This window comes from Dendrobium catenatum, unplaced genomic scaffold, assembly GCF_001605985.2.
Source record: "Dendrobium catenatum unplaced genomic scaffold, ASM160598v2 fragScaff_scaffold_390, whole genome shotgun sequence".
Lineage (NCBI taxonomy): Eukaryota > Viridiplantae > Streptophyta > Magnoliopsida > Asparagales > Orchidaceae > Dendrobium > Dendrobium catenatum.
Window position 1 is genome coordinate 2677283 of NW_021318852.1, and position 19599 is coordinate 2696881.

Consider the following 19599-nt stretch of genomic DNA (forward strand, 5'->3'; position numbering starts at 1 on the left):
AGTAAGAAAGTAAGAAACTCGTCCTCATCGAAGCGTAAAACTCTCTTATCTCTCCCAACACCATTAGTTCTTATTGATTTTATGATCCTAAAAGCAATTGTTTTGTCATGATTCCGACTGATGACACTAACCCACTTCTCGCTTTTAAAAAAATGATTTTGATGGCCACTCTAAAATTCTGTGCCACCACTTCTACTTTGATCATGACAAAGAGAATAAAAGTCTTCTTCTTATGCTCGAAAATCAAATTTAATTTTTGCTTTGATCTGATAAGATTATGATGTTATTATGGCGTTATAGTATGCGAAATAAACTTGTCAGTATTCTCATCTGAACAGATGAACTGTTTTATAAATGCTTTGTTTGTGATTGTAAAGGCGAGCCATTCATAAAATATTTCAAGTAGGGAAAGTTGTTTGGATTCCCTAAGAATTTTTACTAGTTGAGAATCAACGCTTATTATATAAATGTCATACAAAAATCTCATTACTAAAGTCTTATTTGAGGCAACTTTTTTATTATTTTCTAAAGAAGTTTTAAGGTAAAAAAATTGAATTAAAAATTTATCTACTATTGTTGTGTCCTGGAATATACACGGCGGTAGAGTAATATAAAGTTTTAACGTCTTAGCTTTGTACGAAGATCCACCACATAATCATATATGAGAGAGGGTGCGGTGCAGTATTTATAAGAGACACCAAGATTTTTAAGTGGAAAACCCTGAAAGGGGAAAAACTAAGGGGCCTAGCCTAGTTTTAATAAATCCACAGGTATTTGTAGTTGATAACAAATAAGGACCTTCATTGGAGGGAATGCCTTATCCTGATGTAAAAAATATACATCATATATAATGCATTACATGGTGGAAATTGGAAGTATCATTATTGATATGTAAATTTAGTCGGCATGACCATAGTCAGCGGGCGACGAAGGTCATAAAGACAGTATTCGGGTGAGGGCAGTCAGAAGGACCGTAGTCGGGCGGGCGACGGAGGTTGGAAGAACCATTGTCAGGTTGAAGTCTAGTGTAAGTCGGCGACCTAGTGGAAGCCCAACATCAGTCAACGATTGAGTGTAAGTCTAGTGTCAGTCGATAGCCTGGCAGAAGTCCGATGTCAATTGGTGGCTGGACAAAAATAGGGCGCCAGTTGATGGTCGGGCAAAAATTCGGTGTCTGTCGGTGGCTGAGCAGAAATCCAATATCAGTTGGTGGTCGAGCATAAATATGACATCAGTCGATGGCTGGGCAAAAATCTGCTATCAGTCGGTGGCTGGGCAGAAATTTGGTGTCTGTCCATAGCCGGGCCAAGTCCGGATCAAGGTAGTTGGTGGTCAGGCTGAAGTCTGACGGTGGTTGAGTTTGGTGACAAGAGAACTCTCTTCATTCTCTTTTTGCTTGGGTCCCTTTGCTTCCTCTCCCCTTCACGAGGAATGATGAGTCTATTTATAATTTTCTAAGAGTTGCATGACCAGTAACTTTAAGCATGTCACGTTTGGAAACTGTTTGATAATCCAAATTATGGTTTGAACCTTTCAAATGTTCTTTGGGTCTTTGATTCATATTCATTTGGGCTTGGATTGAGTTGAATTTGGTGTCGTTGGATTTGTATTTTTGAGATGTTTAGTTCAACTATAAGTTTGCTTAAATCGGAGTTCGGATGATCACAAATTTAATTTTTGAAGTTTCCAACTTAATTTTGCTTCGAAATTTGTGCCCAATCATGATAATTTTTTGATGATATATCAACTATAAAGTTACTTTAAAAAGCAATAAGAAAGCTGTCCCAAACAAAACCTAAAATATAGAGTTTTCTTACATTACTATTGTAATGTGCTTCATTGATTACAAATCAGATTTGAAATGGTGATGGCTGTGATAAGGAACCAATGCTCTAAAATAAGTAAGAAGCTTATTAATATATTTGAAGAATGACACATGCTTTACTATTTATAAAATTTTGTATAGTTTAAAATTTTATAAACTTCATTTATAGAATATATTATTAAAAATAATATACATATAGATGTGAATTGTGGAAAAAACGAAAAATAATTGATATGTAATTTAAGGGGGTGAAAATTGGATGATAATATTCTGCCAAAATTTAATGAATTTTAAAAACTTTTACTTTATTATTTTGAGATTAATATAATATAAAAAATAATTAATTATTTATATGAAAATTATGTGTACATTACTTAAAACATTAAAAGTTACATATTCAATAACTAAACTTCTTTATTTACACTCATGCATAGCAATTTACACACATGAAGGCATCGACTGGTCCAAGTGGTGTGCGGAGAAAGCAATGATGAGCTTAGTGAAGCTTGCATGCATGCAGAGGCATGGATAGGTCTAGGTGAATAATGTATCAATAGGCTAACGCATCAAGTCCATGCGGCAGATAGAGAAAGTATTAATAGGCTTGATGAAGTCAGTGGCAAATCGAATCCTTTTTTTAGGGTGAGAAAATTCGATATATATAAAAAAATAAATGCAAACAATATAGATATATTTCGCTAGCAAAATTCAAAGCAAAACATTATATTTCATCATAATTTTTGAAATTAAAAAGAAAATTACATACTTTGCATTTTTTTGATAATGTTGCATAATGATTTAATTTGGAAAAAAAATCAAAATACTTCTTTTTCAATATATGACACTAGAAAGTCATGGCATCACCCATTTTGCTACGAAGTCAATGCTTAATGATCTTCATTGCAAAAAATGCTCTCTCCACCGTAGCAATAGCAATTGGCTGGTAACGTCAGTGTCAAAACAATAAGTTTATAAACTAGAGATACACAACATTTTTTTATCCTTTACAATCTGTTTTGTTAGAGCATCAGTGCTAGCTAAATATGTAAACTCGTCGCTAGTACACATATTAACAATATAAGTAGATAGCTGATGCTCAAGAGACACAAGATCAATCATACAGAAATTTGTTGGATATAACTCTGCAAGACGAATTAATTTTCTCTTATCATAATTAAGCAGAAAACATATCACTCGGATTTAGACATCACACAAAGAAGTAACTTGGTGCTACTTTCTGAGAATCGATTATTCAGTTTCTGAAGTTGTATATCAATAATTGCATGGAATAAATCTGATCGATAATGATGAAAGTTTGTAATTTTTGCACATATTCGTATAGACTGTCAACGAGCCTTAAATTTAGAATATATATTTGGAACTTCAATTTCAAAAATATTACACAAACATGACACTTCTTCGAGTAAAGGCACCCATCCATTTTTCCTCATCATTTGCAATCGTTGCTTGGACATTTATATTAATTTCATTGCATTTAAAATATCTTGATCTTTTCTTTGTAATGCTTGTGATAATTCATTTGTAATTCCTAAAGTATCAATCATCAAATACAATGTCAAGATAAAGTCAAAAGATTTCATGGCATTTATTAAAACACCAGCTTCAACTGGCATTTTAATGCTATAGATATGTTTTGTCATATGTAATAAATTCAATAAGCGCTAAACAAAACACCAGACAAGCCACAACTAAAAGAATCAATGGGATACTCTATAAAACTAGTTAAAAAACTCAAAACAACCCTCATTCATGTTTAAAAAAAAAGTATTACAACAATTTACCTCGTAGTTTTTTTTTAGCTTCCTCAAAGGTACAAATCTTGCTCCAATCGAAAGAGTAATAGGAGGGCCAAACATAAACCCTCTAGCTTCAACACCTTACACTTGCCAACATCACTAGTGCATAATGATGGCAAGTATTCATGGAATAGTCTTCATGTGCATCTAAACAAAGGTTTTCCTAAGTTAGAAATATACATATTCTGATATTCAGTCATTTAATACCACAAATTTTGAAAGATCGAATGAGGAATGCGGCGAGTTACCTTGACGTCGTTGACGAAGAGGAAGAGCAGCAGAATCGGAGATTGATATGCGAACATCGAACTGACGAACTACGAAGAGCACGAAGAGCGGATCGAAGTGAGATATGCTTCAACCGTTCAAATCGACTAAAATGGGAAGAATCGAAGAAGAGGAGAGTACTGGATGTGCTGCGCCTGCGGTCTGCGAAGTGCGAACTGAAGAAGAGGAGACTGCAGAGACGAAGCTTGCGGAGACGAAACCTGCGGAGCAGCAGAGACAAATGGCGTGGGATTTTGTGAAATAGAGAGAGTCTTGAATAGCGAACCATTAGGAAAAAATTGTTTTTAGAGGGGGGGATACCGAAAATATCCCTCATATATCTTTTTTTTTAGGGTGGGCATTTGCGCACCATGACTATGCCATGGGTCCGCCCATGGATGAAGATATTTGATGAGTGTCTATTGAAAACTCTCAACTCCATTAATAAGATGCTAAATATTATAAATACTAAAATTTAAGTGTTTATATGTAAATTCTAACATTTAAGTGCAATGTATACAGACCCCTCTTATTTATATTAAATTTATTTTAAAATAAACCTAAAATTTAAATTCATCATAATTAAAATTTTAATCTTAATATGAAAGCGAATTCTTTTTGAAGATTCTAACACTTAATTTAAAGAGAAATTATTCTATGCGGATACCGGACGCAAAATGTCGTCTGGTGACCAATCAGAATGTCACATCAGTGGTACCGAGCCATTGTACCGAGCGATATCAAGCAGTACCAAGCCTTGATGCTGACCAAAGGAATGACATGACACATTCTGATTAATCTCTGACTAAAATTTAGCGCCCACATAGAATAATTAATCTAGTTTAATTTAAGGTTGTCGGGCCCCAGCCAATACCCATAAACGCGCAAAGATAAATGCATTCGGGAAAGGGAATCACATACCTATGGTTTGTGAGCCATTTTCATTTTCAAAATCGGGCCTTTTTCTCTCGAACAATTATTACGTCCTCCGACCGGACGCAGAGGAACGTCCGGTCGGAGGCCAAATCCCGCCAAAAAATGGTTGTACCAAGCAAATACCGAGCAATACCAAATAATAACGAGGAATACCATCATTTGAAGGCCCAATACCGAGTTATACCGAGCTAAATCGAGAAATACCGAGTTATACAAAAGTTGTACCGAGTTTTTCCTAGAAAAACTCGGTATTTCTCGGTACAGCTCGGTATAACTCAGTATTGGTCTTCAAAGAGCGGTATTTCTCGTTAATATCAAATAATACCTAGTTGTACCAAGAAAATAGCGAGTTTTTTGGCGGGATTTTGCCTCCAACCAGACGTTCCTCTATGTCCTTATACCGGACGTAATAAAAGTTCTTTTCTCTCTCTACTCTCTCTCCTCCGCTTCTTATCCCCAATTTTCACACGCATAGAGAGAGAGAGATATAGAGAGAGAGAGAGAGACAGAGAGAGATTGTGTGTTTTTGCAGCGATAATTTCGCCATAGACAAGGTAGTTGATCCCATCTTATTCAATTCTTGCTTAGAATTTGTTTTGGAATCAAAGGTTCACATCTCAAAACTTGCTTCGCTTTTGAGGGAAAGTGGCGGATTAGGTCAAACATACAGTTCAATTTTACTTTATTTAAATCTCTATTCTTTCTCCTATGCTTAGAAGGAAAATCAAAAGAAGGGGGAGAATAGGGAGAGAACCAGAATGTCGTGGAATCGCCGTCAACGCCTTGATGTTCTGGCGCTTTGCCTGCTATCGATCTGTCTCGTTCAATCCGACTCCGGCGACATCCGGCCACTGAATCACGGCCTATCCAACGAGACGGATCCCGGCGATCCATCCCCGGCAATGGCCGCGTTCTTCGGCGCCCGGCCGGCCGCGCCGCTTCCGGCTGAGCGGAATACAACTGATCCCGTCTGGGGAGTCGCCGGAAAGGTGTCGCCAGCGAAGCCCGATAGCGACAACCTGCGGCGTAGGACGCTCCTTTTAATTGCCGGAGTGGCCTGCGGAATTCTCGGTGTTGGCCTTCTCGTCTCCGCGGCGGCTTACACGGTCCGAACTCGCCGGACAGGCCATCCGGCGGGGCTGCGAACTGGGTTTGGGCTAGGATCGTGGGCTGGGCCGACTCAGTGGAAAAGCAAACGGGAGACTCGGTTGGGGCCCGCTTGAGTTAATACGAATAATGTTTTTTTTTATGATCTTCTTTGTTACATTTACATAGTTTGTTACTTGGTAAAGTTTCGATTACTTTTCTATTTGCTTTGCTTATTAAAGCTTTTAAAAAGAGAAAAATTGAATAAGGAATTTCAAATTAAATTAAGATTTTATTTGGGATAATATTTTTACTACTTTGTAAAACTATTTTTTAATAACAAAATTTATTAAAAATAATAATAAAATAGTGATTTAAACGTGTCCCAAATAAGGCCTAAGACTTATTTTGGGGCGACTTTCTTATTATTTTCTAAAAAAATTTTAATTAAAAAAAATATGTTATGCCTAAGTTTTAATAGTGATAAATTTAAAAAATATATATTTATAATAAATGAATCATATAAATAATCTTTACATTTAAAATAAAGGGGAATTTTGAGACTTTTGTTACCTTTCAAATTTTTCTTGAAGGTTTCGGCAGAAATGAACTTTCCACTTTAAATAAATTTAATTATAAAATTTTATATTAAGAGAGAATCTGCATAATACAAATATTAAGAAAAAATGCAATAATGTAATAAAATTATTAGATAATATAATTAAATAAAGAAAATAAAAATTATTATACTGTAAAATTAGACTTCTATAAATATACTGCTAGCAAATAGTATGATAAGATATTTATGAAAGAAATTGTCTATATATCGATTGAAAAATATAAGAAATACACCTTAATAATTAGACAATATAAGTATATTATTAATCATTCGCAAATATAAATATGATTCAAGAATATATGAGAACCATAAAAAATATTAAAATATTGACTTTAGATATATAAATACATTAAAAAATTATATTTTATGCATTTAAATTCCATTTTTTATCATTGATGGTCCTTTTTTGAATATGTGCTCCCACACAAAGTTTTCAACTAACTTACAAATTTGTTATAATAAGCACCTTGATTTTAAAAAATTATTCTGTGCGGACGCCGGACATCATCCGGAGTCAAATCAGAGCATGTCATATCACTTTTTTGTTGGGTACCACAACCGTGTACCGAGTAACATGACACGTTTTGGTTCTTCTCTGAACGGTTTGGTGTCTACATAGAATAATCTCCGGTTATTTTTAGGAGAGATTATTAGGTGAGGAGTGCAGAAGGGAAGAACCGTCCGCTCAAGTATTGGGTACCTAGCGGTACCCTCACTCGGTACCACTGGGTACTGCTGGGTACCCACAAGCGGTGCGGTACCCAGTGCTTGTGCAGATGGTAAGCACTCCGCACCTAATAATTTTTTTATTTTAGAGGTTCAGAGGAATGCTTTTTTAAAGGCAGAATGCTTTGCTAGTTTTTTTTTCAACGTGAGTAATTGAAAGCCGTTGAAATTAAGGTCTGAAAGTGAAGTTCATTAAAATGAAGTTTACTTTATAAGATTTCAATTCAAAAGCTCGTTTAGTCTGTTTGGCCAGCAATAACTTTCATATCCATCAACGCATTAAATTTATACGATTTTATTATTTCTTTAAAAAATAAAAAAAGGCATCCTAACCCACACCCTTTAATGGAAAAACTATTCATTACTATTTTATGCAAAACACAGTGAAGGGGGCACATGAAAATTCATGAAAATAAAATTGGTTGGGATATTTGGCTATCAACTAAGGATTTGTTTGTGAAGACTTTTTTATTATTTTTTAAAACAAAATTTTAGTATAAATATTTTAATTTTTATATAAAAACTATTTTAAAAAGTAGTAAAAAAGTCATCCCATGATTTTTTTGCTACTTCTTAAAGCAGCTTTTTAGTACTAAATTTTTAATTTTTATACTAGAAAACAGCTTTAAAAAGTAATAAGAAAGCCGTCCCAAACAAAGCCTAAGACTTTGTTAAGCCTAAGATTTTGTTTGGGATGACTTTATTATTGCTTCTTAAAGCAGTTTTTTAATACAATTTAAATTTTTGTACTAGAAAACTTCTTTAAAAAATCTATCCTAAATAAAGCCTAAAAGAACTTGAGTTTGAAACTTAGTTTTGTGATGTGTGTGTGAAATTTATCTTAATTGACTCAAAAATCTCGAAAGAAAACCTCACTATTCCACTTCATCAAGGTCAGTTTAAAAACTAAACATAGATACATTTATTACTAGGCCACTGCTTTTTTCATTTAAAGAAGTTTTTGTATTAAAAAAAATGTTTTACTATTAAAAAAAATGTTTTAAAAAAAGTAAGAAAGCAATCACAAACAAAACCTAAATATACATTAAAATTTATAATTCTAATTGTTGTCTGATGTTATCTGTTTATCAAAATAATATCTGATTAATATCAAATATTCATTAATAATCATATTCAAGAAAATTCATATAACTTCAAAGCAAATTCAAGGGCAACATGGGACTAGCAGATACAGCTGTTTGCATGCATAAGGTGAAGATAAATCTGTGGTATAAGAAATATATATATATACAATGGGGAATAGGGGTATCTATCCACTGCCACTCCAAAGGGAGTGTTTGGCGACATAATTTATCCCTTGGCGGAACCTAGCGAGGCCATCCACCGACATTGGGCCCACACTTGCTTTGCCCAAGTGAAGATGCGAGGCAGTAGTAGAGGGAATTCGAACCCGAAATGAGGGATTCCCAATGGTGCTCGCCCGCCAACCACCCTAAGCCTTGGTGGGTGTATCAGAAACAATTATTTGATAAAATTTAATATAAATAAATAATTTATATCATAATTATTCGATAAATTTTATATTGATTATCAATCATTCATTTTTTTCATTCAGGACTTAAGACTAGACAATGAAAAAAATCAAAATTATTCTGGTTAAAAATTTATAGCAAAAACAAACTTTTTTATTGAACTATGAACCTCACACAAAATGTATGGTGCAACAAAGAAATTATAAGCACCAAATAAAAGATAAAGATATGTGACAAGTAACAACCACTAATGCCATGTCTGTCTCACTCTCACCAGCTATAATGACATGAGGTCTACTACTATGCTGTTAGTGCCTGGCTATAATTAAGCCTGAACCTAATTGCAATTAAATTGAATATCAATTTAAATTGGATTGAGAATGATTAAGACTTCGTTTGAAATATTTTTATTATTATTTTATGACGCAATTTTTTCTATAAAATCTTTTGGTTTAAAAAAAAAACTAAAAATTATTTTAAAAAGCGGTCTGAAAGAATTTTTTTATTACTTTACAACAACAATAATATCAAGCATTTATCCCACCACCTGAGGTCAAATAGCTTTAAAAAAAGTGCTGGAATATATTCATTAAAAAATCATTAAAATAAGCTTTAAAATTTTTTGATCCACCTTTAAATAAATGTAATATATAAATAAATTGTATTGCATTCATTTCAAAACAGAGCGAAAAACTTTGAAGCTGAATATAATAAAAGATTTGATTAGAATATCCTGTTCAATTTTTTTTTTTCATAGCTTTTATCTCCACAGTTAACTTTTGAATACACCCTTCTGCACGAAGATACAATCTACCAAACCCTAAAACCTCGACTGAATTCTACAAGTACCATGATTTTTATAATATACTTATCACTATATCCTTGGTCATATCCCAGCTATCTATACAAACCTTTGTTCTCATTCATCTGCTCAGGAGAAATTATTTTGTGCGGAGACCGGATGGCGAAAACCGTCTGAATTTGCTGTCTTTTTGCAAATACTTAGTAAAAAGGACAATAAATATATATTCATAATTATATTTTTTTGCTGCCATTTTAATGAGTATTTGTAAAAGCATAACAAAATGATAGCAAATATTCAATTAGTATGATATTTGTTGCGTTTTAGCTGCATTTTGTTGCGCTTTAGCAAATACTTAGCAAAAGTGTAATTATGAATGCATATTTGCTACTATTTTAATGAGTATTTGCAAAAGTGCAATAAAAGGACAGCTAAAACACAATAAATCTGGATGGTTCTCTCCGTCCGGTTTCCGCACAGAATAATTTCTCCCTGCTCAGCGCCAAAAAAACTAACAAATACCTACGGGTGTGTTTGTTTGCAAGATTTAAGCAGGATTGCATGAAATTATTCCTTAAATTCAGCTTGCAAAATATAGAAAGCTCTAATTAGACAATAATCCCATGATAACAAGAAAAATGTATTCCATAACTGGAATCCCTGCAGATTTCTAGTGATGGTTCCCAAAGAACAATTTTCTTTCTGTAAAGCTGAATCAGTTATAACATTTATGTTAGGTTTGATGCTTAATAAAAGAAGGAGATGCCTGCTGGAACCATGACTACTTATGTAAAAAAAAAATTATACACACCTGAGAATTTCACGGGACATGAATGTTGGCTATTACAATCGTTCACCGTCAAGCCAGGTAAGAGTAGGAAGCACCTTCTTCAACAGATCTCTAAATTCCTCATCAGCAACTGCATTGCCCTTGACATCTAACTGCTTAAGATGCAAGTCGCTAAACAGAAATATGGCTTCCCAATTATCGGCCACATTAATATTTGCCTGGCGGCACTCCTCAATGCATTTTTTATCCTTTACAATCGAGTGAGTCAATGGAGACGAGAAAAGATATCTTGTTGTATCCACAGGGTGGGAACCAATCTTATTGAAGGATATGTCCAGGACTCTCAAGTAACTAAGAAGTTTTAGTGGCTCTAATGCTGTGATGCTACTGATCTGGTTGTTTTGCAGATTCAAGTTAGTAAGAAGTTGCAGTGCTTCTATACCTGCCAGTTGCCGCAGGATTGTCAAGTTAGATTCGACATGAAGGTTTCGTTTGGGACGGCTTTCTTTCTGCTTCTTAAAAGAAGTAGAGAGAAAGCCGTCCCAAACAAAGCAGAAATGTAATTTTCTGGCTTTTGACTTGACAGAAAGTTTCTGTCGAAAAAAAGTGAAGAGCATGATGAATGTAGACCTGATAAGAACGAAAAGTAGCAACCTCACCTGCAATGGACCTAAGCTTATTGTGACTAAGATCTAATGTTTGAACCCATAACAACCGCTCCACATACCCAATCCGAGTCAATGATAAACTTTTAAGTTGCAAGCAACCATGGAGATGAAGCTTTGATGAAATATAGTTACTGGAGTGGGAAAGATGACTTGAAAGAGATTTGTCATCAAAAGTGACCTGCATAAATTTTAAATTTGCAATATATGTAAGCCTAATCTTAAGAAATAAGAACAATTCTCTTAGCATGCCCATCACAAAGAATAACTCCCAAAGAAACCAAATGAACCAATAAGATTAAAATCCTAGATCTAAGAAGGAAAAGCAGGGAAGACAAAGAGAGAGGAGATGAATAGAAAACATTTGTGTTAATGGGAGTGGTATTTTTTAAGTGTTTTATAGAATTGAGTGACAGGTTAGTTAAATGAATATTAGGTTTTGGATTTTAAATTAATAAAAATTTAACGGCCGTTTATGTAAATCCTAGTGAAAGACATGTCAAACTAATACTTAAAAAAAAAAAAGCAATATGATGTGTCTGTTCAAGTAAATGTAATAAAATTATCATTTTCTTAGCTGATTATTATTTCTTTTATCTATAAATATGATAATTTTGACTCATGCAACATATTATCTCTTAAGAATAAATTTTTCAAAGTGGATGGGAAGACAACTTCATCTACCCTGAGATTTTCAATGTTAATTTGGTGTGGACCAGAAAGCCCTTGCAAGAGAAATAATTTCCTTGTTTAAATGCAATGCTTGCTTATCAAATCATTTTCCTTAATTCTCTCTCTCTCTCTCTCTCTCTCTCTCTCTCTCTCTCTCTCTCTCTCTCTCTCTCTCTCTCTCTCTTTATATATATATATATATATATACAAAATTTCCCCCTACATCAAATTGATATTAAAGCCAGCCCACCTTCTTTAACAAAGAATTCATGTTCAACTCAAAGGATTTAAATCCTCTTTAAAGCAACAACAAAGTCATAAAGTCACTTGTTTACTATATTTTAGGTAAAATATCTCAATAAAAATTTGGACTCAAATTGTGCCATAGGCAAATTTTGTGTCATGCATAAGTCAAAGTTTTAAGACTTGGTTAGAAAATATTAGAAATGATCTTTCTTTATTAGATTTAGATGAGAATTTGACCCTTAACATGACACAAAGGAGAAAAATGATTCATGTAGCCGACCCCACAGTGGGATAAGGGCTTGTTGTTATTGTTGTTGCATAAGCCAAAGTTTTAAGGGTTTCCACTAAAACAAGATGAAATCTCATTTATCATGCTTTGACTTGTACTTATTTTCTTAAAATAATTAAAGCATTTCCAAGAGTTAAATGTCTTCCAACCGCATGATATAATTACGATTCACATGATATAACTAGGTTCTAATTGCCTTTGATGTAATCATGACACTCCCATTAATTCATTTGATAGTTGATAACAAGTTGAATTGTTTATGCAAGTACATTCTATTATTGTCAATAAAATAACTTGACCTAACACTTCATATAGGTTGCAAATTTGCAAGTCATATCATCTAGCATATCTAGATCCTATTTTCATTACATCTAGTTAGAATCATGATATCATCATAACCAAGAGCACAACTAATGACACCATTAGTTATGATTTTATTGGAAATATTCAAATACATCAAGAATTATTAAATCCCTTGAAAGGCATAGCAAACATATAAATTGTCATTTCTCACATTTTGATAATATCTGCATGCACACATTAGTAACACACACAATATGAGAAGAAGCCAAAATAGTCCCCCGCATATTAGTAAGAGCCCATTTTAGTCTTTGAGTTTCGTATTACTCCAATTTAGCCCCTCAACTATTGAAAATTGACCCAATTTGGTCCCTCAATTAAACAATCTATCAAATTTGACCGAATATTCTACAAATCTCCCATTTTCATAATGTGAGAGTGGCGTTTTAGTACAAATATTAATTTTTTTTACAATCTCTTAGGTCATCCCATTCCAAAATCATCATTTACAAGTGTGAAATCAAGCGAAGAAGAATTGCGGAGTTTCAACAGAGAGCGGCAAGTCATTGAAGTGGCATGCTGCAAAAATCGACGAGTAGCATGTGGTGATCTTTGATGTAGTAAGGTGTGCAAGCAGGATTTTGGGTGTGCTTAACAAACAATATTCTTTTACTAATTTTTACCCTTAATATTTAAGTATGTTAGCTTTCATTTTGATTTTTTTATTTATTAGAATTTATTAAATGGCAAAATAGATCAATGCTAGCAATGTAATCTCATCCACACTTACACTACCTAAAATGCTCTCTCTCTCTCTCTCTAAAGGGTATTTCCTTTCTCTGGCCATGAGCTAAAGGGTATTTCAAGGTTCCAACAAAGATGCATTATATTATGTCCATGATCTCAAATTAGTAATTCAGTCACAACGTGCGTATTAACTAATATTAAGATGTTGGCTAACATCTAAATCTATATAGGCTTTAATAAAATTGTTGCTATGGAATTCAACATGCCATGTACATAACTTAGACAAAACAATAGGACGCCACAAAACACTTCTTAGCATGCAATAACTACAAATATAATTACATCTAATTGGTAATAATTTGAAATGTATGCCACTATATTTTCTTTTGTAAACAGAAGAAGGTACACACAATTGTTATGACAGTATAATGATGCAAAAGCCACCATACATTATAATAGTTTGAAATCGGTAGAAAAATCTAAAGATAGCAGGGAAATTGGGAGATAAGCCAAGAGGCAAACAATTGTGCTGCAGTCATATTGCGCTGCTTCCAATACAACAATAGAGGTCTTCTTAAAATATTCCACTGACAGCAATTTTATATTGGTTTTTTTCGTAAGTTCACAAAAGCTTATTTATCTCAACAGTTTGCAAAAAGAACCCGTCTACTAAACAGGCATAGCACTATACAAGTATAGTTCAACAAAAGGCACGCTAATAAAAATTGGATGCATATGAAATAATCATAAAGTTGAAAATTTTACCTGGTTCATAATAACTAAGCTTCTTTCATCCTCATAGTATCCAGCATGCCTTGGATCCAACTTTACCAAATCATCATAAAGTTCTAAGACATCTCTCAAATGGATTAACCTTACTGTGGGAATTGTGTGTGACAGCATTGCATCTTGAGCAATTAACAGTCGTGCTAATGTAAGCTTGACAAATATACTATAATTAAGAGAAAAAAATGGTTACTAAGAGATAATACTGACAAAAGAGAAACAATCAATGTGAACTTTGGCAACAAATCAACCAGCAATGGATAATAGAGAATCCTAACCAATTTTCTTCAGATAACTCTTTAAAAAGATTTATCTCATTAGATATTGTATCCAACTGCCATTTAGAAAATGCAGACGCATGATCTTCAGATAACTTTAGTTGATCAAATGAAACCAAATCGTTACTTTCCAAAGTAGAACTCCCACCATCATCCCAGACAAACAACTCATCAAGTGATTCTCCTCTAGTATGCTCCAAACTGTCAGAGTTGAAGGTCAAAGTAAATCTGAAATGCGAAGGATGGTTGAATTCAGAACCGCTAGATGACAAGATATCCTTGGAATGACCAAGTTTGACCTCAACTCTATAAACTTTTGTATCACTAAGCTGCAAATCTGGAATTTGTAGGTAAGTAACCCAACAAGCAGCTTCTTTAGATTTGGTGGGTAGCAGTGGCCTCCAAACAAGATCTTCATTCTTGACAAACATAGAATTCACAGTCACGCTTGATGAATTTACACCTTTCACTCTTTGGTTAAAGTATAGAACAACGGGTAATTTCCCAGAGCTCATGAAATTGTAGCTGGATCGAAAGGGTTCTGACGATTTGCAATATGCTGCATTTCCATTAATTGTTAGGACACAGTCTGAATCATGAGAAGGCCAGGAAGATATCAGTAAAACTTCATTTGGAGTGATAGTCTGATCGAGAAGCCAAAGGTGATAGAACCATCCACTTTGATCACTTGGGTCAGTGAAAAGAGCTTGACTTACAAGCTCATATTCCTCAGTCAGTATCTTTTCCCTTTCAGCAAATCCCTCAGCCTTCATGCTCAGCAAGCGGGATAAAACTCCACTACATTAATAAGAAGTTAGTTATTGTTGTATATATGGAAAAACGTCAATGCATAAGTAGCTATTTTACACAGCGAAATCAACTATTATAATTAATTTAAAAGACCAATCACAATGTCATTTGAAGTATGAATAATGTTTTTTTCTTATGAATTTGTTAAAGTAATCCAATGTTTAATTAGAAACAAACAAGAATCAAAGATGTCATTAAAAAAAAAGAGAGAACAGGTAGCAACGGGACCAGTTAAAAGCACATCTGAAACATACATTAACGATTTGCATACAAAAGCAATAATCATTATACCTGTGCACTGTGCTCATCAGTTTAAAGCTCATATTACTTTCACGCTAATTCGTATGATGCACCATAACTTAAACATAAGCCAGACCACAATGCCAAAACATGAAGTAATTCATGTTCTTCAATAATTTTGTAACGCCAAAGTTCCCATGGTGGAAAATCTGTTCGTGCCAAATGCTATGCATCATACAAAGAAAAGCAATAAATATTGAAGAACGGTTAAAGACTCTCCATAGCTTGTTTGTGCTCGTACTGTTTCATCCAGACGATTGCTTTAAGCTTCAAAAAGAGTACAACTTTTTCTCATGTGGTTTAAACATGTACAACATAAGTAAAAGATCCATCAATAAGATGAGTGGCAAAAAATAATGCTAAAAAATTCAGAAGTAAGAAGAGTAGACCAAAGGTAACATTGATAAACGTTGAGAAAAGATATTTGCACAAAATAAATTTAACAATCAACAAATACTAAACTGAAACAAGAACGAGAGTTCAAAATGAGTGGCTTGACCCAAATAGTTTGTTTGGACAAAGCTTGTGCATGCAAGATATTAAAATGAGGGAGTTAAGGATCGATCTCATGGCCTTCTCAACATTAACATATCACACACAATCAATCAAATAAAAAGAGAGTAGAGAGTCTAGAGACACAATTTTTTAACATGGAATAGCCTTGGAGGGGAGATATCATGAATCTAGTTCAATTGAACAACGTCTACTATTTGTAGAAAATGTATACAAGGTGGTCCACCTCCCTATCCATCCATAAATTTGCCTATGTATCTATATCTACTTCATTCTCAGTGTGGACCCTGATGTTGTAAAAAAAACCAGATTTCTCCATCTCAATGCAAACTAGAAGACAGCCAGCAATTAATGGAATATCATTGTTAGTTTATCAACTCTATATCTATCCCAATATGCATCTCAATGCACTGCAACAAGCAGGCAATGGAATCCCTTTAACTTTCTCACCGCTGTCTATATGCATAATCTAAGAATCAACCGCTCAATGAAGTAGGAGCAAGAAATTTCTCTCAATCTCTCTCTATCTTCAACGCAACTAGTAGACACTAGAATCTACCTATTATTTATTGCTGTATCCTAAGTTCTAGAAGGCCAAATAGGATAACACTTAGGAAAAAACAAAACACTTTCTTCAATAAAACATAAACCACCTCAGACAGAAAGAAACTTGATAGGAAACAGTTATAAGAAAATTAGAAAACAATAAGGAAACTTTGCAATAAACAAACTAAAACATAAACTTCCATCAGAACAACCTAAAAAGTTCACCTCACATGCAAATCTGAAAATTGGAGATTGGCGCTAAAAAAAAATCAAACCGGAGGTTCACCACAACAATCTTGTTCCAACACAGGTCGACACTCCTCCGGCAAATACCAACAAACCGGCTCAACAACACACCACACTCTTTATATTAGGAGAAGAAGGATACAAGTGGAAGGAAAACCGTGGAGAGTTGAAATAGATAGAAGACCGGAAGAAGAAATAGGTGCACGAAAAGAAAGCTCTCAAGCTTATGAAGAAAACCATCAGGTTTCAATCAGATTTCATCTAAAAAAACCTCCTTCCCTGTAGCAAAGAACCCCACATATAGAAGGAAAAAGGACCTAACAGCCCCATAAATGAGCCACCCCAAATAGCCAATAGGAGCCAACACAAAACATGGAAACAGTACAAAGGAAGGGGAATGGATAGCTGCAGGAATTCGAAACAGCAAAAATAAACTGCCAGCTGCATGGGAAATAGCAGGAATTCTAACCGGCAAAAGACAAACCGTAATAAGCATGGAACACCAAGCAACCAAGAGGAAGGGAATGAAATGAGCCAAGCCCATTAAGGAAATTTCAGCCCTCCACTAAGCCAATAAAGAAACAAGAGAACAAGGTCAATAAAGGAAAACAAAGGAGAGAAATTACCACAGAGCACCAAACCCAAGCATGATCACAGGTTGTTTTCCATCATAGGGCACATAAAAACATAGACAAAAAATTACATAAAGTCCAAAACATAAATAAAATACAAAATATAAAACGATAATCCTTGACTGCATCATTTACGGTTGATTCATGCATCCACTTATCAATCCATCAACATCAATCAAAGGTTTATTTTAATTTTGCATTCCTCTTAACATATATTGATCAAAGTGTTCATGTATTTATCAAGTTTCAATGGATAACTTAGTTTCATTACTCTTCATATTACGAAAGCCTTGAAGACTTGAGCATGTCAACATATATGACTATTCATTTTGTGGCAGATACGATAACATGCACAATAAATATCTCAAAATAACGCGTTAAAATAGTTTCACGAATATGCACTAAAAATGCACAAAAATAAATCTATTTAAAAAACACAACCAGAATAATGAGAATGCCAATGATGTAAATACCTCCGACTGTGCCAGGCCGAATAATTACTAAAATTGGTGTTAATCATATCCATAGTGAACTTCAACTCTTCCACCTCAGGCAAACCCTTCAGCTTGGCAACAAACCTAAAGTGCCAAAGCATGAACTATAAAGCCTAAGCAAGCACTTATAATCTAATGAAACAAATAAAGCATGACTGATGCATCACCTACGGTAATTCCAACCATGGAAATTGCGGGAATCAGCTTTTAGCAATTGGTCCAGGAGCCGAAATTCCCTGTCAAAATCTACTTCGGCAAGCCCTTGACTTAAAACCCATTTCCGGTGGTACCATGCCCCATAAGATTTAGGGTTCGCTCTCAATGCTATCTCTACCTTAAGAATTTGAGATTTAGAACCCGACATCAGATCTACCCACTAAATAAATATTAACAATTCTCAATTCACTTCCAAAAAAAGGATAAAACTCACGGCTCTGAGCTCATCGTCCACCAGAGATTTGATACGCTCTGAATCTGTCGCTTCCTTTAAGTTCTGCTGTAGAGCGAGCTTCCGGTAGTTCCAGACAGTTAATATTTCTGGATTAATTTCCAGTAGCTTCGAGCTGGCGGCGATCGCCTCCTTGGTATACCTATCAAAAACCACAGGATTAAATGCATAACCATTGGATGCTGGAGAGAAAGGGAGAGAATGTAGAGAGAGAGAGAGAGAGAGAGAGAGAGAGAGAGAGAGAGATAAGAAGAAGCCTTACAGGCGGTGGTGATGGCTGTGAAGAAGTTGGGATTGAAGGTCGCGGAGGTTGGAGGCCTTAGCCGCTGCGGCGGCGGCATCCTTCACGCGCAGCGGTTTACGTGGTTGACCGTGCATCTCTTTCTCCTCGCCGTCGCACGGGAGCGGATCGGATCAAATCGGATTGGCAGAGATTTTCCAGGCGATGAAATGAGAATACAGAGTGACCCCGTGAGGTCTGCCCTTCGTCCGAACAATTATTAGCTAAGGTGACCGTAGGTAGCTCTATTACTGGATATCGTGCGGCCGCACTATGTGATCCTGGATTGTTATTTCCGGCATATTGCTCGGTATTCCTCTAATACCGTATTGATCCGTATTGTTAGATATTGTTCGGTATTGCTTGACAATAATGAAAAATATCACTCTATGAAGATCAATACCAAGTAATACCGAGTTGTTCGATTATTGCTCAGTATTGCTCGGTATTGGTCTTCACATAAAGGTATTTCTTATTATTGCCGAGCAAAATCGACCAATACCGAACAAATACCGAGCAACACGTGAACATAGCAATCCCGTCTCCGTTCTGGGTCGTGGTTGTCGGGCCGCGCGGTAAATAGTGAGAACATGTGGCACTATTTTAGTGGCGTCCGAACGTAGAGCTACGTCACGTGACCGGACCAAATAAAAGTTCCCTTCGTCCTCGTCGGTGACATCTTGTAAACGGAGTTTAAAATTAATTATATATATATATATATATATATATATATATTTTTTTTGCTAAATATTTTTTTATTTTAAATAATTTAATATTAGTAATATTTTTTTGTGTTTTAATGATTTAAATATTCTATCAATATATTAAATAATTCAACAAGTTTAACATTGACTTTCAACTGTCCAACAAAACCCTCTATTTTTTTTACCTAAAACTTATCTATAAAATATTTGAGTATGAAATATTTAAGTATATATTTTAGGTATGTGCATTGTCCTTTATGATTTAAAATTTCAAATCAAAAT

At 34.5% G+C, this 19599-nt stretch overlaps 2 protein-coding genes across 4 annotated transcripts; one reads left to right on the top strand and one right to left on the bottom strand.

The window, feature by feature from the left end:
- The first annotated feature begins 5340 nt into the window (after positions 1–5340).
- On the top strand, positions 5341–6136 carry LOC110104981. Its single transcript, XM_020834307.2, has 2 exons — positions 5341–5399; positions 5562–6136. Exon 2 carries the CDS (start codon positions 5604–5606, stop codon positions 6066–6068), a length of 465 nt encoding a protein of 154 aa, XP_020689966.1. The 5' UTR covers positions 5341–5399; positions 5562–5603; the 3' UTR covers positions 6069–6136.
- Positions 6137–10138: 4002 nt separating this feature from the next.
- On the bottom strand, positions 10139–18861 carry LOC110104973 (geranylgeranyl transferase type-2 subunit alpha 1). Of its 3 annotated transcripts, XM_020834297.2 has the most exons (9): positions 18596–18860; positions 18316–18475; positions 18053–18219; positions 17865–17969; positions 14345–15142; positions 14046–14232; positions 11021–11207; positions 10383–10803; positions 10139–10281 (listed from the first exon to the last, which is right to left on the bottom strand). In XM_020834297.2, exons 1-8 carry the CDS (start codon positions 18709–18711, stop codon positions 10415–10417), a joined length of 2109 nt encoding a protein of 702 aa, XP_020689956.1. In that variant the 5' UTR covers positions 18712–18860; the 3' UTR covers positions 10139–10281; positions 10383–10414. The 3 variants fall into 3 exon arrangements, with proteins under 3 accessions (XP_020689956.1, XP_020689955.1, XP_028549805.1); XM_020834296.2 differs by having other exon boundaries at positions 10151–10803; XM_028693972.1 differs by lacking the exon at positions 10139–10281 and having other exon boundaries at positions 10664–10803; positions 10992–11207; positions 18596–18861.
- Positions 18862–19599: the final 738 nt, after the last annotated feature.